General features: G+C 38.0%; 3 protein-coding genes across 5 annotated transcripts in view; 1 reads left to right on the top strand and 2 right to left on the bottom strand.

Moving 5' to 3' along the window:
- slc16a4 (solute carrier family 16 member 4) overlaps nt 1-12,277 on the bottom strand; it is a 52,809-nt gene extending 40,532 nt beyond the window's left edge. The window contains exons 1-3 of one of the 3 annotated variants that reach the window (XM_031286724.2): nt 11,661-12,275; nt 11,249-11,325; nt 9,060-9,196 (exon numbers count right to left, since the gene is read on the bottom strand). The gene's annotated coding sequence lies outside the window, so the exon portion shown is untranslated. Of the gene's footprint in view, nt 1-9,059; nt 9,197-11,248; nt 11,326-11,660 lie in introns of all 3 variants that reach the window. The other 2 variants (XM_031286725.2, XM_031286726.2) reach the window with 2 other exon arrangements.
- A 1,560-nt stretch (nt 12,278-13,837) lies between these two features.
- lamtor5 (late endosomal/lysosomal adaptor, MAPK and MTOR activator 5) lies at nt 13,838-17,812 on the bottom strand. The gene is made up of 4 exons (XM_031286875.2): nt 17,632-17,812; nt 17,476-17,537; nt 14,905-15,022; nt 13,838-14,076 (listed from the first exon to the last, which is right to left on the bottom strand). The coding sequence occupies exons 1-4, from the start codon at nt 17,664-17,666 to the stop codon at nt 14,016-14,018; spliced, it is 276 nt and encodes a 91-aa protein (XP_031142735.1). The 5' UTR covers nt 17,667-17,812; the 3' UTR covers nt 13,838-14,015.
- A 2,086-nt stretch (nt 17,813-19,898) lies between these two features.
- Nucleotides 19,899-23,295, top strand: prok1 (prokineticin 1). Its single transcript, XM_031286601.2, has 3 exons — nt 19,899-21,086; nt 22,215-22,340; nt 22,723-23,295. The coding sequence occupies exons 1-3, from the start codon at nt 21,012-21,014 to the stop codon at nt 22,840-22,842; spliced, it is 321 nt and encodes a 106-aa protein (XP_031142461.1). The 5' UTR covers nt 19,899-21,011; the 3' UTR covers nt 22,843-23,295.
- Nucleotides 23,296-24,846: the final 1,551 nt, after the last annotated feature.

Genomic DNA, 24,846 nt, shown 5'->3' with positions numbered 1-24,846 from the left:
CAAGTTACAACTTGACATTAAACGGAGCGTCTGCTTTGTGGACCACAACATCTTAATTTGAACGTGATCGTTATTTTCACTCATGATTCAGTGTGTCCAACTTAACATTACCATTCTGTCTTTCCAGAGAGAATATTTCCATTCCCGCTTTCCACATAAAAATAAATGGACAGGGAATTGAACAAACTCAGAAATAAGATATAGGCTACCTGCTCTATTTATAAGTGTTTCTTCCTCCAGACAATTGCACTCAGTCTGTAATTAAATATGTATTTTAAGTTTAATTTTTGCTGTAAATCAAAATAAATAAATACCTGGTGGTCAATGCTGGCAAGCCTCCACAAATAAATCTATGTATACTACTGTTACAGTAATGTTCAAATCTCACCCTAATTCTTTAATCCTTGTTTAGGCAAGATGGAAGAAAGAATACCAAGATAGAAGATCAGAGATAAAGAAAGCTAAAGTAAATAGATGTTCACCCTACAGTATCACACGTTATCATCTGTACCTTACCACATCTTTCTCACCCATGTTATGGCTCTCATTCTGTGTTCAGTTTGACAAGGATCAACAGACCAGACAGCTCTCCCACAGCCAGCCTGAGAACCTGCTTTACGGTCTGAATAGCCTGGGTGAAGTTGAAGACTCGTGCATCAGATGGCTGAGAAAAGGATAGCCCAGAGCAAGAGGGAGCCCAGCAGAGGCTAAGAAGGAGGCAGCAAAGGAGTTCACAAACCCACATACAGCTAATGGAGGTACCGAATGACAGGTCCATTTCAGAAAGCAGGTTTAGTGAAAACTCTGAGTTTGTTAACCCTGAGATGAGGGTAATTCTGGGTTTTCCGTTTCAGAAAGAGAGGTAACCTAACCTCGGACTCTGTGAACCTAACCTAGTCGGGAACAGGTTTTCTTCTTTCAGTCTCCTCCCTCTGACACAGCTCTCTTTCATTTCATCATTCATAATTGCAGTCTGTATCAGGCGCATTTTAGCGCAGTTTGTTATCGGCATGAATAAAAAAACAGGGTTGGTTTATTAACCATGTTAGGCAGATTATAAAATGTTTTTTTTTCTCAAAACATGCAATGTCCTTTTGTCGACGATCCCGGTGATGTAGAAGCTGTATTACTTTGCAGGGAGTTAAACATACGTCAGGAGATGATATTGAGGCCCCGACGCATTTTAATTTCCAGATAAATACCTATTTGAGTGGTACCGTTTTTTTCTTCCCAGTCTATCAGTTATGTAGCCTACATAACCTTATCATCCTCATATCACTAACGTCACCCATCGTGGACATGCTCTACATCCCAGCACATTATTTGTGTCACATTACATTTTTTTGCAAACAACAGTTTTCTTTACAACATTGGTGATGCGGAGCATATTAGTAAAGCTACTGTAGCAAAGCGCCGTCAGAAGAGTGTGACTCACTCTGAAACATTTTTTAAACGTTTGTGTAGTGTTCCCTGGACACAAACCAGTGAGAGCCATTAAAAAGGAGTTCCCCAGTACTGCAGGTGAATGATGTAAACCCTTTGAAATATAAGATTATGAATTATAATTCTGTTAATGATGGTGCTGCAGCCTCAGAATGGGATTAGTAGGCCTAGGACTTTTATAGATTATAGGTTCAATACCATTTCACCAGTAATATTATACTTATGATTAAATATGATATACACTATATTGGAACTAACGCATTTACTCTAGCAGCAATTTTCTCCCACGCAAATTCTCTCTTTTAAAGCAGCCGCTGTGTTGCTTTTTTAACTAAATACATGTTCAAACTCGCTGTATGTGCAGTATTTCTGCCCACCAGTTTGTTTGTGGTTGTTACCATGGTGAATCGTAGTATCATGGCTCCATTCATGCTGCCTGAAACTGAAAACTCAGAGTTTCCCATCTCAGGGTAAATCAACTCAGATATGGGGTGTCGCAAGGCACAGGTCGGGGGTATTGGTAAACATACTCTGACTCATGTCTTCATATCACTCCGCAAGTGGTCCATTAATTTGTCACGATGTAACTTCATTCAAAGCAGAGCTTCACCAAAGAGCCTGCAATCGTTGCGGAAGGTTATTTGAATAAGAATTTTGGACGTGTGGGGGCGAACTATCTTCTTAGCTGAAGCCGACAACGGGACAATATTGTTGCATGTTGGCAATGCAAGCTGAAGCAATGTAGCAGATGACGTTGAGAAGTTGCAGTGAGGAATATTTTAGGAGCACCATTTTCGGCAGTGCAGAAAGGTAGTGGCCCACACTAACTTAGTGTTGAGCCGGGAAACATTGCTAAAAGAGCTCTACAGCGAAAAGATGTGCTGGGCGAGCCCTCAGTCGGTCGAAGCGAACAGAAGCTAGCTGGCGTAAGCTGACAGCTGACCAACGCTACCAAGTGATCGGCGGAGACAGGGAGTACATGTATTTGAAAGAGTCCGGCAGTTGTGGTAGACGAAGTCGGGATATTGGATGGAGAGTCCACTGAAGTCCATTGCGGTCTGAAGGGCTAATCCTCGCTAGATCACTAGCTAGTCGGGAGGTTGACAGCTAACGTTAGCCAGCTGAAGCTAACAGTCGATCGATGGTGAGTAACGTACGTTACACAGGCTGGCAGCAGCACAGAGTCCAGAGTTGATAAGTGTGTGTGTGTGTGTGTGGGGGTAGAAAGGTGTTGAGAATGACCAACACCTAATCTTAAACTTAGTGTAGCTACTTAATTTGCTACGACCCGATCAGAGGTTACTTAAATTGAGACGTTCAGTCAAAATCAATCATGTCACCTTCAAACGGGATCTCTGTTTGCAGGGTTCAGGCTGGACCCTCCCGGTGATCATGCTGCTCTGGGGGACCGGCTGTACAGTGAGAAGCCGCTGCTGACCGGCGCAGAGCTCTACCGGAACTCCGACTGCTGTCTGTCCGCGTGGCCGTCTGACGGCATCAGTATTAAATTGAGACAGTTTCATTAGCGGTTAAAAACGTGTTAACTTACGTTAAATAGTAGTCTAATTCGGTACAGTTGGTTTTAACGCCTGATGCAAAGTGTAGGCCTATAGGAGTACACATGAAAACCCTGAACAAGCAGCGTCGCTCTGCTCTGTCTTTCTGCTGTGCCCCATTCACGTAGTAGTTTTACACTATGTAGATTAAACTCTGCAATTAATCCACGGTTCACATGTATGTATGAACTGTGGTGGTCCGTTACACTCAAGGCTATATTCAACATCACTGATTAAGTAGCCTAAGTCAATCCAACAAACAACTGGACTTTAGGGTCAAGTGTTGTTGTATCCGGCCCATGTCCCGGATGTGAAAGCCTCCTTACTGGACTACTGAATATAATAATATTCCATTATATTTTGTATTTTGAATTGTTACCTGCCACCAGAATTTTGTGATTTCCTTGCAATAAATATTGACATTTTTACCATAAATTGGTGCCTAAAAATGTATCAGAATGCAGGAATTGAAGTCATTTACCCTCAGAATTTCCTGGGGGAGGACTAACACAGACTAACACAGTCTAAACACAGTGACTTGGGACTTGTTCAAAACGGTGAAGGTTAAGATTTGTGACTTGCACATGTGTGACTTAAGACCATTACACACTGGGGGCGTGACGAATAAGCGACGCCAATATGCAAAATAATCGCCTGTGAATATTTCACATCAAAACTATTCACACCGGCAGCGATGCAAATTTGTGACAGTTTTCAATAAAAGGTTTGGATATACACGCCAGCTCATCTACAATGTCAGTAGGACAGATGCTGAAGAGAGCGAGAAAGTGACGGAAGATGTGGTGTGAGCGGACGAGAAAGAGAGAGCAGTCGGAGCAGAGGAGAGTTAACGTTTAGTGGTGAAGATATGAAGTGATTGTACAGCAGCTAGATTCTGCAGTTTGACAACAAATAAATGCAGCAGCTCCTCAAAAGCACCAAAAGGTGTCCTGTCTGGTTTCCAGGCTGCTGAGTGGAGGGACGGGGGTTAACTTCAGATACGTCCCAGGAAAAGCTGTAACACTAAGCTACTGTAAGCTATTTATTGAGTTTCCTCTAACTCTAATTGAGTATACAGTTAATACTCAATTGAATTCCCTCTGCAAAACAGTGTAGCATATGTCTCAGGCTTATTGTGAAAGGTAAAAACGGAAAGAATGTTTCTGGCATACGCAGCCATTGTAAAGGTTGAAAGGAGTAATAACGTTTGCTGACGTACAGTCTGTAGTTGGGACAGCAGCCTCCGTGTTGTTGTTTGGTGATCCTCATAAGTAAACACTACTTGTGACAAAAACAACAGTTCGAAAAAATATATTGACATGCGAAATAATCGTCCCTGGTGTGCAATGGTCTTTAATCTCACCTCTGATATTTTTGATTAAGAGCTACTCTCTGGCGAAGCCACAAACCAGAAATGTAAGACTCAAACTATGATGTCATCAGGTTACTAAGCTGCTTCATAGACAATGAATGTGAAACTAATTTTGTAGAATAAAAAAAAAACCAAATGAGGTTTATTCTATGTTAGCATTTTATTTCTGAAACAGAAACTCTACCCGTTACCTCTGAACATCCCCCTGGGTGATCTCAGTGTCATCTTTAAAATATTTCTCAATTCATTGTTTTTGGAAAAGCTCCAGACATTATATCAGATGACATCACAAATTTGAGTTTTTAGATTTTGGAGAGAGTTGTTCATGTTCACTGACATTTTTAACACACATGTATGAATTCCCAAATTGCCCATAGTTCCCCTTTTGCTATAATTCAATGTACCAGACAGTTTTTGCTCCCATAAGTTTATTCATATGTGAACTTTAAGGATAGCACTGTTTAAATAGTGCATTTCTTTGTAAAGCATGCAGTAAATGGTCATTCTATAATACTTTCTGGTTATGATACATCTTAAAATCTCATACATCTCAAATAGGGATCTTCAGTGAATGGATTGGACAATGCTGTAAAATGTCAGCAGAAAAAATTATATATTTATTGCGTGTAAAAGTAGTTGATGCAATTGCACTTTTACATAGCCCTTTTGGTTTTTGTACATTCAAAACCCCATTTACTAATGAGGAAGTTGTGAACATATATTGGTTAGTAATAGTAATTACTGTCAAATAATGTTTATGAAGTAAATCCCATGCACTTATAAGAAAAGTCTGTAGATATATTGGTGTTGCTTGTTATTACTGTCAAATGAAGTTTATATAAAATAAACATGTATGTACATATAATGGAGAGTTGCTTGTTATTACTGTCAAATAATGTTTATATAAAGTAAACCCCCTACTTCAATGAGGAAAAGTCTGTAGATATACCAGATAGTTGCTTTTAAGTTACTATAAAACAATGTTTATATAAAGTAACCTCATATATTAATAGTAAAGGTATGTAGATATATTGGAGAGTTGCTTCTAAATTACTATAAAACTATGTTTATATAAAGTAAACCCCGTAGAATAATGGTAAAAGTATATATATATATATTGGATAGTTGTTTGTAATTACTATAAAGAACAGTTTATATAAAGTAAGCCCCCATACAATAATGAGGTACAGTCTGTAGATATATTGGATAGTTGCTTGTTATTACGGGCAAATAATGTTTATATAAAGTGAACACCCATACAATAATGGTAAAACTATGTGTATATATTGGATATTTGCTTGTATATATAAAGTAAACCTCGTATATTAATGGTAAAGGTATGTAAATATATTGGAGAGTTGCCTTTTATAACTATAAATGAATGTTTATTTAAAGTAAACAACATATATTAATGGTAAAAGTATGTAGATATATTGGAGAGTTGCTTGTAAATACTCTCAAATATTGTTTATATAAAGTAATGACTATTATTACAATGTTTCTGGAAGGTATTATCCCATTATCTTCTCTTTTTTGTACAGTAAAAAAAAACAGTATTAAACAGGAATTTACCGTAAATAGATTGGATAATCATAAAATAAATGCCTAAAGGAGGGTATTTGAAAGTCATTTTACATAATTCTTATGTGTTTTACTTCCAGGAATCTGTACTTTAACAGGGAGTTCTTGTGGATGGATTGAATAATCTTGTGAATTTACCAAAGAAAACCGTATGAAAACAGCAGTTTTCATTTAAATTATTTAATTTTAAGGTATTTCTGCAATATTTCTTAGTTTTGATAAAGATTTATACAGTTGTTTAACATTCTAGAAATGTTTTATAACAAGAATTTGTTTTAATTCTACAATAGTTAGACTGTAAAAATACAGAAAATATTTACAGGAAATTTCTGTATTTAAAAAAAGAATTTTTCTGTAAAATAATGTAAGGTTTTTTACTGTAATTTGACGGTAAGTGTTTGGCAACTTTGCTGCCAGACTTTTTACCGTTTTTTTACGATTTTTTTTTTTTACAGTGTATGTTTACTAGCTTGCTGGCGCATTGCTGCATATCTTGGCATGTTACTGCCAACTGTTGATTAGTGGAATAGTGTAAAAGGATTGGCAGTATGCATCACATCACCTGCATGCATGTGCGTCATGCAGCTTAACAGCTCTCTACTAGAAGTCAAAAACTCCACAGGGAGCCTTTAACAAAAAAAGCCTTGAACGGGAGCCTTAAAAATTGTTTTTGGGAAATACGCTTTATTCACTTTCTCGTAGCGAGTTAAATGAGAAGACCAATCTTATTTCTGTCCGTACTGAAGAATAAAAACTATTTATGGGGTATCCTGATGGATGCGATGTCCTCGCCTTGATTCTGTCCGGGGACCCGTGTTGCATGTTATACAATCTCTCTCTCCCCTTCTTTCCTGTCTGCCTCTAGACCGAATAAATTAATCAATCTAGATTAAATAAATTAATTAAATAAAGGTGAAAATGTTAAAAAAAAAAAAAAAAAACTTTAAAAAACGACAATTTCTTACGGGGGGTATGTGCGAGTTAAGTTTAGACAGATATGGTTGCTGTGGTGATTTTGATTGATTTGAACAAATCAGGGTTAGAAGGTTTGTCCCAGTCTAACACAAAACAATTCCACTTCTATATTGGCAGTGTTGGGGAGTAGTGAACTACATGTTATCGAACTAGTAGTTTTACTACTGGTAGTTTAATTACATTCATATTTGCATAGTAATTCAAATAGTTACATTTTTCTCATTGTTTCTCCACTGTAATTGAACCTCCTTTGACCAGCCCTGCACCCTTTTTTTCCATCCCGACCACTGTGAAAGCATGTCCAGGCAATGCTTTAATAAGGCAGACACTTTGGTTTTGGACAGGTTGCTTATCCAGGAAGCTGGAATTTCAGCTCACCTGTAAAAGAGATTTGGCTATAGTTACCTCCTAAACTTGGTGGAAGGGTTTAGCATAGGTGAAGGAGGAACCCATTAGGTTTTGGAGCAGATCTGAATCACGTGGCAGATACACAAATTATTTTTTACCTTGCAAGATGTTGGACAAAAATGTACAAACCTTTCTGCTAATAATCCCACAATACAATGTGTTGCATTTTATACATAGATGCAAAAGTTACAGTTGTGTGACCCCAAACCTGTCAGTCATGAATAATGATCATTCATAACTATCTGAAATCTCAATTTACTGCTCACTATAGAGAAAACCACTGGCTGTTATATCGGGAGAACTGGATGATCCCACCCCCTCCCTGCCTCGACCTCCAGCAGGAGTTACCAGTGCAAAGACAAGGACATGATCCTTCACAGGCTTCTCACCTGCAAAAACTGCCAGTTATGTTTGATGGAACGCACGATCACTGCTTGAAACTGCAGCGGGGGGAGTGTTTTGCCCCTGCACACCCAATCAATAGTTTTGTGGACCATAATTATCTCACAAAAATCATCTCAGAAAATCATTAACAGGAGAAACCTGGACACAACAGATCTCTTGCTGCTGGTTATGATTTACAGTCCCCATAAACAGAACTTAAACATTGACCAAAGAAACGTCCTGATCCTCCTGAAGTTCTAATATGCCTATATTTTCACATTTGGAGCTTATTTTTTATTGGAAAGTTGTCCATACATTTTGTTAAACTGTGGCATTGAAATGTCTTAAAGTCTTAAATTTAACTTACTACCTGTAGACACCCTGATCCATGGAGCCGTTTAACATCATGTGTAAATAGTTATGTATGTAGTTAGGCTTTTATATAGTTGTTATTATTATTACTACTGTATTTGTGTTCTAAAAAAAAGCTATAAAAACCAACTCTTTTGGTGTAATAGCAACACAGCCATCCATTGGGTGGAAGATTCCAGGTGCAAGTCCTGGCCAGAGTGTGTTGGTTGGTTGCCAGATCACAAATGTAGTGTAATTAGTTAGTGTGATAACAAAAGTAATAGGCCAACTTAGTAACAAAATGTTTGATTTGTCTTCTCCTTTTTTAACTATAGCTAATGGAGTTGTGAACATGCCAGAGGGTCAACTGTGCTTTGGTTTTAAGGACACACCTGTAGAAGACACAGAGTTACGTTGGCATCTCCGGTCTTGGTGATACTCCACATACTCTAAATGTAGTGTGCCTGCCTGCTCTGGGTAACAACATATGATCAAGTCACACTATTGTGGTGTGTAAAATCTGGGGCTTTTCCATACACATTGCATGGGGCTTTGACTCTATTTAGGCCGTACAATTTTAGTGTGAGTTTTTGCACCCAAATAACTCTTTGACTCTAAAATTGCTAAGGGACGCAACTACGTCATGGCAGGTGTATTGCTCAGGACTAAAGGACAAGCAGTGTCGAGAGGAAAGTTGTTGCTCGGTTCTCGAGAACGCGGTAAGCAGCAACACCACAAGCCAAGCAATTCACCCATTCCGAACAGGCATCTTTTTTTGAACAGCATTGCACTAGTCTATCTAAAAAAAGGTCTGTCGGGCACCGGTCAGTCAGTTCATCTGTCAACAGCAAAACCATAACACAACATTAATTAAAAAAACCTCTTCTAACAACTTATGCAGCATAGTTCAGTTCCTATGGTTAGTTGTTAACCCGAGCAGCAACAGCCTCAGCAGCATACGATAAAAGCTTTTCTGTGTGTTGTGTTACCTGTTTATGCTGATTTGGTAGAATGCCTGATGGCTCTGGAGGTGAAGAATAAACTCAGGATTCCTATTGTCCGAGTGTCATCCTCAGGTGGTCGAAAGACACTTGTAACTATGGCTGCATCCAGATTAGCTTTACGCCTGCAACAAGAAGTGGACAATGATAAGTGAAGTGAAATGACCCAAGAACATGAGAAAAAAAGATGAAATTTGATGCAGGTGCACGCTCACATCTCTAAAACCTCAAAGCAGAGATATAACTAGCCCTATTTAAACAACAATGTGGCTATAACTGGGTGACAAGCCATCTTGTAGATGTTTAACTATTTAATCGGATTACTCAAAACTCACCACAAATTTCTGTACAAAATTGAATGGCAATCAATCGAGCCGTTGTTGATATATTTTAGACCAAAATGGTGGACCAACCAACTGGCACAGCAATACTGCCATTCCTAGAGCGTTGCTGCTACCTTGTCTAAAAACGTATCCAAGTTTGTCACAGGAAATTAACCACAAATCACCAAAATGGTGCTTAACTTCCATTCATCTGTAACGTGTAATTATCAACAAGAATGTTACGTAACTTCCATTTTTTCCCAATGCTTTTTTCCTATTATGAGACATATTTACAAGTAACTGATTGAACAAGCTGTTAACATATTTGGTCAAGAAATGCAGAATGCAGCCCATGAACTGGGATGCAACAAAATAGTGCTTCAGTCGGTAGTCTGAGTTAACAGATGTTAATTGCTATTAAGATGTATGGTAATGAAGAAAATAAATATAGTGTGCATTATATCATCACAAAAGGTGGTAAAAGTACTTTTTGTGGGGGAAAGATTAGCTATCACAGTAATCAGGCTCTTTTGCCTCTGTGCTTTGTTTTAATCTGGATCATTGCAGGAAACAAGGTTTATACACAAATAAGTGGATCCAAGCCCTCGCTGAAGAGGCAAGCGACCACTCCTGCAAAAATAGGAGGAACCACACCTTTTCCACAGCTGTGCTTTAAGAATCCTTCCCAACTGCTTTTACAGGTTTAGAGGGCCAACAGCATTTTTCTGTTAGGGCACATAGTTTTAATCTATTAACAGAACTGTTTTGCAGACAAACATGTTATCACTGCACGAGTACAGACCCTGAAGGACAGCTCAATAAATCGTCCTTCTTTTTCACGGTTAACAATCTCTTCATCAGTTTTAAGAAAAGAGCTGATACTTTAAATATCTACACTTACATGTCTTCAGATGAATTACCACAGCCGAAACAGCAGATAATTCTATGGTTGACACAGTTTCAAATGGGACGTTCATGGGGGGTTAGAGGTCAAACAAGAAAATGAGATATATGGTAGTGCAGGCACATTGTACAAAAAGTGGGTCAAACAAAGATCCTCCAACACTGCAAAGAAACATTGTGTAAAAGTGAAAAAAAGGTGTAGTTTGAGAGTACAGCAAACCTGCTGACGTACTGTAACAGATCCATTTCAATATACAGTGCACACCAAGATCGCAGAGCAATACTTGGTAAAATGATACATCTACCTCTGCAGCATTACTGTCCTCATGCCTTTGAAAGTTTTTTAAATACCGTGTTTTAAAAAAAACGTGTTTGCAGAAAGTAAACGTTTGTCGGACAGTGGTGACTGGATATCAAAGGTCCTGTTCAGACTCTCAGCAGAGGTGTACAAGTGTATATTTTTTTATCCTAACAGGACAGTTTTGTAAAGATAAAAACATACCAAAAACACACTCATTTACTTACAAAGTACAACTATAAGGATTTGGGGCTTGTTCCAACCCTGCTAACCCTGTTCCAAATTGTAGAGCCATGAAGTTATGCAAATTGCAAATTTGCATTACTTCATGGCTTTACAATACAGATAAAGTGAACTGTTACATTAAATAAATTTAGTAACTTCAATTACTGAAACATTATTGCCTCATAACTTTCTCTTTTATGTCATTTAATTTATTTATTTTGTGTTTGCTTGACTATTTCATCCATCAAGGTAAACCCAAATTCACAACCTGGAGCCTCAAACTATAACCACAGCCTCGCTTCAGCCCTGAGGAATTGTGAGATTATGTAGTAAATGCAGCAGAGTGTTTAGCTGAAAGCTTTTGTTTTATAGTCCGCGGAGGCATACACAAAACCGTATTATTGTGGGGAGAAACAGTGTGGTCTTACCGTGTGTAGCTGTGAGCTAGTTGTTATCTTCACTTCACAGGCCTGTTGCATTGTGGCCGTCACTCAACTCCACACTGCTGGGGAGGCAAAAAGGATCGTTCAAGCAGATGTAGGAATTCAGGCACACTGACACTTTAGTGAATGTCAAGAATACGTCATCTGTGCCCTCTGTCATCTGATAAAGGGAGGCACAAACCTGCACTGACGTAATGTGGATCAAAAGCTTTAAAAAGAAAAATAACTCTAGAGTAACAGTTTGGAGGGTAACTTCGGAAAAGTTTGATGTAATAACAATATTTCCCCAATTAAAAAGAAACTAATTACAATTTAATTTGAATTGTAATGAATTTGCTCGATCAACTTATATTTAAAACGATTAATATGTTGACTTAAATAGCAAAGAAGTCCATACCTGAAATGTCATTCACTCCTTGACGCGCTTCAGCCCCAATTTTCAATTAGTTTATTTGGACGCGTAATTTGGGGTTTTCTCGCTCCGGCGTCGCAGGAAGACGTGCGTGTTACCGGTGAGGGACTTTTTAGCGAAGAGAAATTGCTGCGGGACCTTGTTCTCCGGGGATGACCGTGCCATAACTTTGCCTCTATGAGCCAGTCCCTCTAAGATGCATCTCGCATCCAAGCCTCAACATCGCTGCTCTGCTGAGGAGCCGCAGAAAGCAAAGCCTTCACTGAGGAGAGCCACGTGACGCAGACGTAGCGTTGAACCTCATCTGAGAAAAAAAAAAGCATTGCGGTCAAAACATCAGAGCCACCGCACCGCAGACTTTACTCAGGTCCTGGTCAAAGGAGCACTGCACTATACCCCGCAGATAGGCAACCATGTGCACAGGACAGCAGTTTTTTGGACCAAACAGTCCTGCAAGGAATTTCTCCGATTGGCATACCTTTACCCGGAGTGAAATCTCCCCGGTGCATAAAAACCAGCATACACCTGGCACGGTTAGCCTACCTGGTCCCACTCACTCATCCCCATCCCAGGGAAGCAACAACGTCCCTTAATTTCCTTCTGTCTTTGGCCAATGATGAGGGTCTCCACATCCAGATGTTAGCTAGGCCCATGTTTGTTTTTTTTTGGGGGGGGGTAGTTTTTAGTTGATTGGTTAGCCCTCTCTCTTAATAATAATAATACATTTTATTTATAGAGCGCGTTACATGGTAGTCAAAGACACTTTACAGTAAAACCAGCACATAAAACAAGCATATTAAAAGCAATTAAAAACAATAAAACCATAAACTATCAGGTGAAAATTGTAAGACTATTGTATGTGGAAAGCTAATCTGAAGAGGTGAGTTTTGATTAGTGTTTTGAATGTGTCCAGGTCAGTACATTCACGTATGTGTATGGGTAGGGAGTTCCAGAGGGAGGGGGCTGCAATGGTGAAAGCTCTGTCGACCCAGGTACGGTGCTTATTGCACCCATTTTCTTCCAGGAATCGGATTACAGACTCATATGAGATCAGATATGTTTATGGTACATTAAGCAATTCAACTCATAACTTAACATGTAGGTGACCCTTCCCTTCAATATATTGTTCAGCCAAATATGACTTCAGTGGCTGCACAGCTGTTTTAATTAATGATTGCAAACTCTTAACCTTTTGTTCATTTCTGGGATAAATGTCATGCAGCTGCTAAAGACAAAACCACAAAACACTGAGAAAAGGAGAAAATAATGAATAGCTTAACACAGAAAAGGGGAACACAAAGTCAAGTTAATGTTTATTGAGGGTTGTTTTTCTGTGCATGACTGCCTTGAACTGAAGGATATGGGTGTTAACAAAAAGACACACACAAAGCATTACCTTGGCTAGAAATAACATGATACAGAGCCTAATTTGTACAGGACATCAATAAAAAAACATTATCTGACAGATTGGTGTATATGTATATATATATATATATATATATATATATATATATACACACAGTCATGTGAACAAATTAGGACACCCATGCTAAAGTTGACTAAAAAGAGGAATAAAAAAAATCATCTTTAGGAAATTGATCTTAATGCCTTAATTAAAAAAAATGAGGAAAAATCCAATCTTTAAGGACACCAATTTTCTTTGTGAATGAATAATGTATCGTAAATAAACAAATGTTCTTCCTTAAAATACAGGGGGCATAAGTAAGTACACCCCTATGTTACATTTCCATAGAGGCAGGCAGATTTTTATTTATTTCATGGATCCAGGATACTATGCATCCTGATAAAGTTCCCTTGGCCTTTGGAATTAAAATAGCCCCACATCATCACATACCCTTCACCATACCTAGAGATTGGCATGGTTTTATTTCAGTTAGCCTAATAGCTGGTTTGATTTGCATTGAGAGGTGATCTTATGGAACGTACCCCATGCCAATGGGGTACTTTCAAACACTTTATCAGGATGCATAGTATCCTGGATGAAATAACTGTCTTTTAAAAATAAAAATCTGCCTGCCTCTATGGGAATTTAACATAGGGGTGTACTTATTTATGCCCCCTGTATTTTATGCAAAAACATTTATTTATTTACGATACGATACATTATATATATATAAATAAATAAAAGAAAGGAATCTCACTTCATGTATTAGAAAAGGACCATGTATGTTTAATTATGGGATAATATAGAAAGGACAACAGACATGTGGAAAGTCCAGATCTTTCTCAAAGTTAATTCAGATTGTGTGATTATACTAATGTTCTTGTTGACATGTACATTTCTTTACAATAAAAATTCCTCAGTGAGTCGTGTTGTCTTCAAGATGCTATCTTGTGAACTGCTACTGTGATGGTGCCATGACTCCTCACCAGAATGTTTCTACAAAACAAACAGAGAAAAACAATTTACTGAGACAAACATTCGCCTGATGAACAATCATAATTGTTTAGTAATGACCTTTGACTAATAAATCAAATCAACCTGTCTGTCATTCACCTCTAATATTATGTTTATGATGCAGTTTACCTAGTTATTGTATGACTGATCAATACTACACTGATGTTATGACTATATACTACAATTATAGTCAGTACCATCACATGGGAATCAATAGTCCCAACTTGCCATGAATAGGGGTTTTTTTGTATAAATGTACGATTTAAAAATAATAAATACCTACAATGTAAACTATACTTTAAACCCCCAATAACATAACATGAGGATTAACGGCCTGTCATATTTTGTTTTGACATTTGATATCTGTCCCAGACATCATCATTGATGTTGACAAATAGTGTAATCTTACCATACTTAGAGAGCAACCTACAAGTCACAACAAAGCAGTGGGCTCATCTACAGTTATTATAACGTCTAATGTTTAAAATGGCTTCTTACTAATAATAATCCAATAAGTATTGGTGTTAGTCACGGATACCCATGAATTAGAAGAGGTTTTGTAATGTCCAGAAGGTGGCAGCATAGTCATGCAAATGAAAATAAACTCCTTTGCCAAGACTTGGAACACAGCCTGAGGTACAAATAATAGACCATCAATCTTTCATTTCTGGATCTCTTTTAACAATTTTCCCTAGATTTATTGATCTCCCCAAGTGTTCATCAAGACCACTACAGACAGACTCCTTAAATTCACTGAGAAAAAGGAGGAGATCCAAGTCAGTCAAGCAAAAAAGACAAAAGGTCACTCACCCTGACTCAGACTCCAGACACACAGTCGGACTGTCCGTTGGGTCTTTAGTAAGAGCGCCAGCTTGTTTGGCCAAAACTGACACAACACCGCCATGTTCATCAGACAGGGAGCCACGGCCTGGTGGTTGTGAGATACAAAACAGTGTTACTGTACAGAATCAGAATAAGAAAAGGATTTATTGCCTAGTAAGTAACACTTACAAGGATTTTGCCTTGGTTGTTGGTGCATACATAAACATATTAAACATTACTATGAAATAAAGAATAAATACAGAAACAGAAACAAATATGTACAATGTAACTGTTTAATATTAAGAAAAAAAGAGGCTGTATGGATTAGTGCAGGATATGAAAAATTGTTGAGGGATGTGCAAAATGTATATAGAATATATATAGAATGTGCAGAGGGCAGGTATATAGTCCAGGATGTGATGCCTTGTTAATGAGGCTGACTGCAGAGGGGAACAAGCTGTTTCTGTGGCGTGAGGTTTTGGTCCTGATGGACCGCAGCCTCCTGCCAGAGGGGAAGGGTTCAAAGAGTTTGTGGCAGTTCAGAACTGAAGAAATGTCAAAAGAAGCAATACTTAAACTTTCTCCTGAGGCAACGGAAGAAAGAGAAATCAACACGTGATTACTTCTTTTTGATCAAGGAGACAATTAGATTGCTTTTTCACTACTGTCCACCTAACAGCCCCTTGAAGGAATAGTTTTCTAGAGACTCTGCTGGTTGCATGGCAAGCTCACAGTCAATACAAGACTCTAGGAAGTCACCGCACCCGGCCACAGTCCGGCACATAAATCCTCGTAAAAACCATAATTTGTTGTTTTCACATTTTGTTTTTTGTAAGGATTAAACAAACAATATATAAAGTGTTAATCAGTGAGTTTTTAGAGGCTTCTTGTTATCTTTGGACAGAGCCGGTCTGTCTAATTCTCTCTGTTTCTTTGAGCTAAGCTAAGCTAAACCAGCTGCTGTAGCTTCATATTCCTTGAAGAGCATGCCTGCTGATGTTTTGGATGTGTGACATGTGAAATGTTCAGTTGTATTTCCATGTAAGTAGCTGCTGTGGTTGGACTGGATATGGTCTACAATTAAACTTTGTGGTTTATGTGACCAAATGCATCTCTGACAACAAGAGGTAGTTTTATTGTCTTGTGTGTTTTTCTCCTCTTAAATGTGTTTCATTAGTCAGGTGAGAAAATCACAAATGGAAAAAGTCCTAAAATGATACAGTGTTAGTCAAGTCAATTAATTTGGTGATATTCAGTACTGCACAGAAAAGCTGAGTATCCACATTACAGTTGTCAGTGAGCGTGTCATATGCTATACTGACTTTGTTACTTTAGTTACGTTAGTGATGCTCACAAATAACCTCACTTTGTTATTTTTTTTTAGCAGCGACGTTACTGAGCATATTGCTCGACCATGTTATTTAGCGTGGATTTCTCCACGAGTAATTCCTAGTAACAAGCAATTATTAACTTTGTGAAAAGGATTGGCCTTGGACTAATTAGGACCCAGGTTGCCCGGCAGCAAGTTTTTTGTGTACACATTTAGAAATGTGCATTTTGCATTTGTACCTATGGTGATTTTAATGATCTTTAATGAGGCGTTGGGGATTTACATTTTCTTTTTCTTAACAGCTCCCTTTATTTTTCTATCTTCTGTTTGACATTACTGTTACATAAGGTGCTTAGTGTGGATAGGGGACATACCAGAAAGTTGAACATTGACAATAAGAAACCAGTAAATAGACTGCTGACACTGGTATTTCTATGACACAAGTTAATTTAGTTGGCTGTAGAGAATATTTGACTTTATTATTGGGTTAGGTGTCATTGTCAGATGAGTTTGGTGTCTTCTGTTATAATGACTTATTTAAGCCTTTGCGGTCTTGGCTTACGCAATGATAAAGGGACATAAAGTGTTGTGCTGCCCAAGACAAAATAATGTGGTGATTGAATGTAAAGGAATACTTCACCCCAAATTGTTAATTTGTATATTACGTTCCACGTGTTACCTTGAATTCTTTAAGAAAACTTTGTTTTTGACCCATTCCTCCATGGTGAAAGAAGAATCCAAAAAAAAAATCTTGATAATCTTCTATTACTCCAATGCATCAAAACTACTGCGTTCACCATCGAGGCATACAACAAAAACAAAGTTTTCTTCAGGAATTCAAAGTAACACAGGGTGAGTAATTGAAATACAAATTATAATTTGGGGAGGGGGGGGGGGGGTGAAGTATTCATGTAATGTTTTGAGAATTGTAACAATGTTTCAGAAACTGAGATTAAGCAATTAAGAAAACAAGAAACACTAAGTTATTAAATATTGGACTAATGATGACTCCTAGTTGTTAAAAACACCAATAACATCAGTCGGTTGTATAGGTTGGGGGTGATTTTATGGGAGCTAACAACAGTTTACCTGATGGTCGGCTTGAGTAATTTACTGACTGATGCGTTTACTCTGCCCTCGATAAAAGGCCAGTTTGGTTGGTGTGAATACATTTAAACAACATTTTCCTATACATCTCAGATAGAAAAAGTAACTCAGTGTTTTCTTACAGCCCAGGTTGTGTCCTTGTTGATCCGTGCAAAGCACACCGACAACTGCTGGATTTTTCATGCTGCCAACAACACAGACAAACAAAGAGCCTTCAGTCGTCTTCAACGTCCCAACAGTCAAAATACGAACTCAAACAGAGTCTGGTATTAACTTACGTATCATCGAGATGCTGTTCGAGGGTTGACTCCATTATTAACAATCGTAAATAACTGCAAAAGTAAAATTCTGTATATGAAGACACTTGTTTTGGTTGTCGGCTTCCTCCGTTTCCGGTTAAAGTCAGCTGATCGTCACGTGCACTAAGGGTCCCTGCGAGGACTACACGAAGCGCGTATAATGATAAACAAAGCAAGAAAAGGGACTGCGTAATACTTGTAGGCAAGCACATAAAGTGTATCATTATTATGTGTACGATGTGTAGTTATATGCATGCAATATACGCACACACACACACACATATATATGTATTGTTTTGCAAGTTAGTGTATGGTCTAAGACAGACCAAAATATTAGTGAACACGAACAACTCTCTCCCAAATCTAAAACCAAGAGTGCTAAAACTCAAATTTGTGATGTCATCATAGTCTGGATCTGCTCCAGCCTCCATAGGCAACAAATTGGGAAAGATGTTATATAGATGACACCGAAAGCAGCCAGGGGAAGGTTCTGAGCATATGGGTACATTTTCTGGTTCAGAAGTGAGAACACTACAATAGAAAAAAGCTCATTCGGGTATAAAGAAGAAAAAGAAAATCAACAAAGTCTCCCATTAATTGTCTGCGGAGTAGCTCCAGACTTTAAAATTGATGACATCACAAGTTTGAGACTTAATTCTCAGGGTTCTGGGAAGCATTTGATTGAACTTTTCCTAGGCAATTACAATAACATATTGGAATTCTTAATTTAGGTGGTGTTCTTCTTTAAAGCTATAATAACCAACTGGGTAGTGTTTATATGGCCTCTGGAGATTTCATATTCTACTATCAGCATTTGATATATAAGCTTAATATAGGCTGCTGAATATGATTCCTGGCTTCTTCTATATGGCTATGTCCTCATTCCCTAAAATCATTTTCTAAACTGGATTAGTTATAAAATGAAACCCTGCCTCTCTATATTTCCTCATGTCACTCTCTTCCTCCCAGCCCCAGTGAGAAAAGGATTTGGATATTCAGAGTTGCATAAATATAAAATTAGATTAGGCTACTTGAGTTATTTATTTCCTCCTGATTATATACTAATCTTTATTGATGATCTACTTCCCACTTTGTTCTCAAGCATTTCACAGGCAGTCACAATCAGATGACTCAAAATAAGCTGAGGTTGCCCAAAACAGCTCCAGTGTCACATGTTGCTTAGTCATGAAAAAAAGTTATTTGGAGAAACAATAAGTCCTTGTTCGACACTCAGATTTCATCACTGAGAATTAACATCATCTTCAGCAACAAAATCAACATTAACATCAGATTCATCATAACGGGCTGGTGCAAACATCATTCAGCATGATAAACACTTGAGCAACACGATGTGAACTTTACCAATGCTTGTACTTTATTGAACATAAAATATAGTATTAATATTATGAGTCTAAAGCAGGTACCTTGTTTCTCACAGTCTTTTGTTGATGGATTTTGTGTGTTCTTCTAAAGTTAGCTGGAGGCCACTGCCTGGGCTTACCTCCCTCCATGATTTCTACTGCCTGTCCCAAGACGGCGAGGCATCAGTGCTCCTGCTGACAGAGCAGAAATGGGTGAATGTAATTATTTGGCCGCTGCATTGGAGGAATCCATCACCTGCACAGCAGCAGGGTAATGTGCTGCTGACTAACCCATGGGGTACACTCTCATCCTCTCCTCTCCCTCTCCTCTGCGCTCTCTCATATTTCTCTCCTCACAGCTTAAATCAGAGCCAGGGCGCTTCCACTGACAACCTGCTGCTCATCACTGTCCAAGCATGCACGTAGGCAAATACGTACAAGTTTACACACACACACACACACACACACACACACACACACACACACATACACATGCATGCTTGTGCTTCACACACACACACACACACACACACTCATGCAAGTAATATTAAATTTGTTCGAAGGGAGTTTGGCGTCAACACTAGATCCCATTATTTGCTACATATGGCCACTTTACAACTAAGGTAAATCTCCAAAACCAGAATGGAGATCTGACTCTGAGTCAGTGTATCAACACCCTGTCATATGCCTGTATACTGGCTAATATTCAGGGATGTCACTATTATTTATGTATTTTAGCACACAATAAGAATCATTTATCATATTCTGTTATCCATCAAGTGACACTTTAGACAATAAGCAATGGGAATGAGGTATAATTAAAATAAATTGTATTGTAGCCCAATTTCACAAATCACAATATGTACATCTTAAGACACCCTATGTCCTTTGACCCTCGCATCAGATAAGAAAATCTCCCCCCAAAAAACCCTAACAGGGGAAAATGGTAACTTCAGGAAGAGTAACTGAGGGGGGATCCCTCTCCCAGGACGGACAGACGTGCAAAAGAATTGCGTGTACAGAAAAGACCAGCATAATGAAATTACAGTATAAACAATCCATATGCCAAAATGATACATAGAAAGTGAGAGGAGAAAGCAAGGGAGGGAGAGAGAGCGAGAGAGAGGGTTTAGTAAAGAGTCTGAACCATGTTATTCTTTCTCTCAAAAAAAGACCAAATCTGATCAGAAATATCACGTTAGTGTCAAAATTTAACAAATACTGTTATAACAGTAAGATCATATGTATCACACTGATTGCAGAGTAGCTTGTGTGATAAAGCAGATATGTTATTAACCTTATAGGCCTTATTTTCTCAGTGTGAATGAACTGCAGCTAAAGTTGATAGCAGCTGTCACAATACATGGCATCCTGGCACACATATCCCATAATAAAATAAGGAATATCACTTTCTCTCCTTACATGAAGCCCAGTTCATGAGTCAGCCTGTGGTAATTTCAGTAAACTCGTTAAATGGCTTTGATGTTGATTTGTCTTCACACTGATAAATATCTCTGGATTTCATGGCACCTGTGCCCTTTTTCTCACAAAGAGGTGTCAGATTCATTTTAGTTCATATGAACGTCATCACTTGTTGAGTAGTTTTGCATATTTTTTGTGTTGGCCACAAAACCACTGAGTCATGGAAACTCTGTCAAGCAGCTGTATGGCCAGACACTATATGTAAGTATACAAGTAGAGGGGACTACTGGGAGCCTCCATCATCCGTCATCCAGATGAGTAAGATGACGAAGCTATTGAGGAGACAGGCAGAGAGAGGGCGTGGGGAGATCTCAGAAATGGCGAGGGAGGGAGGGTTGGGTGAGGGTCGGAGGTGGATAAAGAGAGGGAGAGAGTGTGGCCCCCCCCCAAGGAGTTCTGGGAACCTTCAACACTGACTGGAAAGCCGAGGATCCAGTGTGAGGTGCCGGACAGACCGTTAACAGCTGTTGTCCAGTGTTGTGGGTGTTGATAGAGTCCAGTTCTCCTGTTGCTGACATGGGCTTCAGGGCGATGCTGCTGTCCTTCCTCCTGGTGTCTCTCAGTTACTCCAGAGGAGCCATCATCACAGGGGTGAGTGAAAGGCTTCTGGCTCTGCTGCACGCTGTTGAGTCATTTTTATTCTGGTATTATATCAGTTTATTACATTCATGTTTAATCTGTTTTTGCTTTTAATAAATGACTAATCACTCAATTTACTCTTTTGAGATTAAAGTAAACATTACATTGCTATTATCTTCTCTTTCTGTGATTGTCTTATTTCCTTTTGAAAATGAAAATATGTGATTTCACAAATGACTTACTTACTCGGGCTGCAACTTACAATTATTTTTTATTATTACTTAATCTGTCAGTTATTTCTTTTGATTAGTCAATTAATCGTTTAGTCCGTAACATGTAGAATAATGACAGATGCCCATCACAAGTTTCCTAAGCCTAAGGTGATGTCTTCAAGTTGCTTGTTTTTGTCTGATCAAAAATATTGAATTTACAACTACTGTATATAAAACAAAGAATAGCAGCAAATTCTCACATTTGAGAAGCAAGAGCCAGCAAATGTTTGGCATTTTTTTCTTGATAAATGAATTAAATGAAGTTATTATTACAATTGGCAAATTATTTTCTTTTGATGGATTAATCGACAAATCAAATTGTTTCAGCACTAATTCTGTCTATGCATTGGGAAGTGTGCTGTATGTGCAGTCAAACCTATAATAGGTCAATATTGTAAATAGGAATGTAGTATGTTTTTAATACTATCCCTTGCCTTTTGATTTTTGGTGTGCTATTCTCATATTCAAACTATATGCAAAACACCTATTATGCAAACAATACAGTTCACTTTTCTGGATAATTTAAAAAAAAATTGATTATACATGACTGACAGGAGACCACATCCTCCTCCGCTTCAAGGCCAGTGGAAAAATGAGAGGAAATTATCTCAGTCCTCTGATTGCTATTCATTTGTAAATGGATTAGGGAGATGACAGGCAATGGATAAAGTGGCTTTCACCATTCGAACATGAGAGGGCATCTCTATTACGATAAGTAAAAATGAAATAGATTCAAATATAAAAGGGAATCTCTAGTAGCATAAATACAACTGAGTCACTGGTAACAAGAAGAACTCTTCTCGTCTGTCACCTTTATTATCTTCCGTCTGTCCTTTTCCTCCCTCGTCTCTGTCTCTCTGTCCTGCAGGCCTGTGAGAAAGACATGCAGTGTGGTTTTGGTTTATGCTGTGCCGTCAGTCTTTGGCTGAGGGGCCTCAGGATGTGCGTCCCAAGAGGTGTTGAAGGGGACGAATGCCACCCGTTTAGCCACAAGGTGGGGAGAAATGTGATGTCACTAATCTTCCGGCATAACACACACACACACACACACACACACACACACACACACACACACACACACACACACACAGTCATATGTGTTTTCTGCGTTAGTGGAAATTCAGATTATATCAAGCTGCTGTCAGGTTGGCTGAAGCTTTAGAAAAACTGCTGATAACTGCAGAGACTATTGATCTTCTCCAGAGTGAACTGACCAATCAGAGCCATACATCACTTTGATCTGGAGATGGCAACAATTAGTTCTGCTAAGACCACATCCGTATCTTCAGATTTTTAAAGATCTGCAGCTCGACTTGTCAGCTGATGAAGGATTTAAACTGTCAGATTATCCCTCCCCCTTCTTTCCTCACTTGCAGGTGCCCTATCCAGGGAAAAGGCAACATCACACCTGCCCCTGTCTCCCCCACTTGGTGTGCACCAGTTACGGTGAAAGCAAGTATAGATGTACTGACGACTTCAAAAACCTGGACTTTTAACAGATGCCCAACATTCAGATGAAAAAGAGCAGAGCAGAAGCAGCATCCTGAGTGAAGACGTGAACAGGCTGTGGATCAGAAATGCATATATAAACTTCACTGGCTGTATTCTTTGTGTATGTATACACTATAATATATAGTTTGGATTCTATCAATACACACTTCAAGGACAGAAATGGAAATGTCAAGAGAGTGTAACCTATTAACAAGAGCCACAGCAGACATGACACTTTTTACTTAAAAAAACAAAGAAGGTATTTGTGAACAATTGAAGCATTTGCTTTGCATTTGTTTTGTTTTCATGCTCACTTTATGGTAATTTATCAAGAGAAATGTATAAATATTATTGTTGATGAAAGTAGCCTATAATAACAACATTGTTGTTGGATACTTGCTCTGTGGACCTTTTTCGTGTTCAGTTTATGTTACTTGATTAAACATAATGTGTGTTGATGTCACGTGGTTTTAATCACGGTCTGATTATGATGAAGGTCATGTGCATAATACCCTTTACTTCCATGAGCAAACTCATGACCCTGATATATAACTGAACTGATGACCTAATTAACTGACAAAGAGCAATTCCACCAGGACATTTTCAAAAAAGATTTAGCTTGGGTTTTTTTCTACACGTTTTTCAATTACATTAGGAGCTTTACAATCTCTAAAATATAATGTTCTGCCATCTCAGATGATGCAATTTTCTAATGTATGGATGTCTTTTTTATATTAAGTGAAAACAAAGCAGCTGTCATGAGAAACAGACTGCCTTTTGTCCTGCTTACAGCATCTTTGTGTAAGACATTGAATTCTTCGTCCTCTGTCTTATAGAAGCACATAATAAGGGTATATGAATAACATATTATTATTAATAGTAGTAGTAATAGAAGCATTTGTATTTGTATTGATAGTAGAAGTATTATTATTACTAAAGTGTTTTATAAAAGACAACAAAAAGACTCAAATTAATTTAATAGATTTAAATACACAACAATAAATCACCAGAGATATTATGAGCTGTGATGGAATGTAACTGATTTAGTACAATTTTGGGGTGATCATACTTGAGTATTTCCTTAATGCTACTGAACTTTTTACTTCCATACATTAACTGCTATAGTTACTTTACAGATCAAGTTATTATGTAATATACAAAGCCAAATTTCTGCATAAGGAGTACTTTTATATTTTACTGCTGATACTTATCTAGTCAATTAAGTCACATTTTGAATGCAGGAGTTTTACTTGTAATGGAGTATTTCTATATTGTGATATTACTACTTTTACTTACAGTATAAGAATCTTAATAATTTCTCCACCACTGTGCTTAAAGGTTACTTTGGGGTATTTTATAAATTCACTGCAAAAAAACATATTTTGTGAAATCAGATTTAACCCAAGGTTAAGGAAACACTTATGAATGATGAATTTTTAATTTGGATTTAAATTTATTTTAATGTAATATCAACAATGTAAATATGCTATAATTCACTTTCCAATCAAAGTCAAACTACAGTAGGCTATGTGTACTGGGTTAGCTGCTTTTTGTTATCCTTTGTTCATACATCACGCCATTACACTGTGTCTTTGTTTTGCGTATCACTGTTATCAGATAACCCTGTCCAAGTAACCTCAGCTCACACCTTGGGAAACCTGTGGAAAGTTTCCGTATCAATATTAAACAGTAGCTCTGGACATAAAATCTCCTGATCTACATGTCAACACATTAACATCGGTTAAAAACTTATCTTGCACCTAATATATTCAAATAATCTGTTAGATAATAAAAGTCAATCCTCTGACACGTTTCCTTTAAATAACTACTTTTGCTGTTTTCTACGACTTCTTGAGTAAATGGAAATAAATCAACACTGCTGCGATAAACATTAGCACTATTCCATTGCTTTTGCATAACTGATTTCTTTTCAGTACAATAGTAGAAACATTAAAACACAAAGATTTCAATGAGTGGCTGTTGCACATTAAGCATAGTTTTTGCTTGTT

This window comes from Sander lucioperca, chromosome 12 (assembly GCF_008315115.2).
Source record: "Sander lucioperca isolate FBNREF2018 chromosome 12, SLUC_FBN_1.2, whole genome shotgun sequence".
NCBI classification, from domain to species: domain Eukaryota; kingdom Metazoa; phylum Chordata; class Actinopteri; order Perciformes; family Percidae; genus Sander; species Sander lucioperca.
Note: the sequence above shows the minus strand (reverse complement) of the source record. Positions and strands in the feature narration are given on the sequence as shown.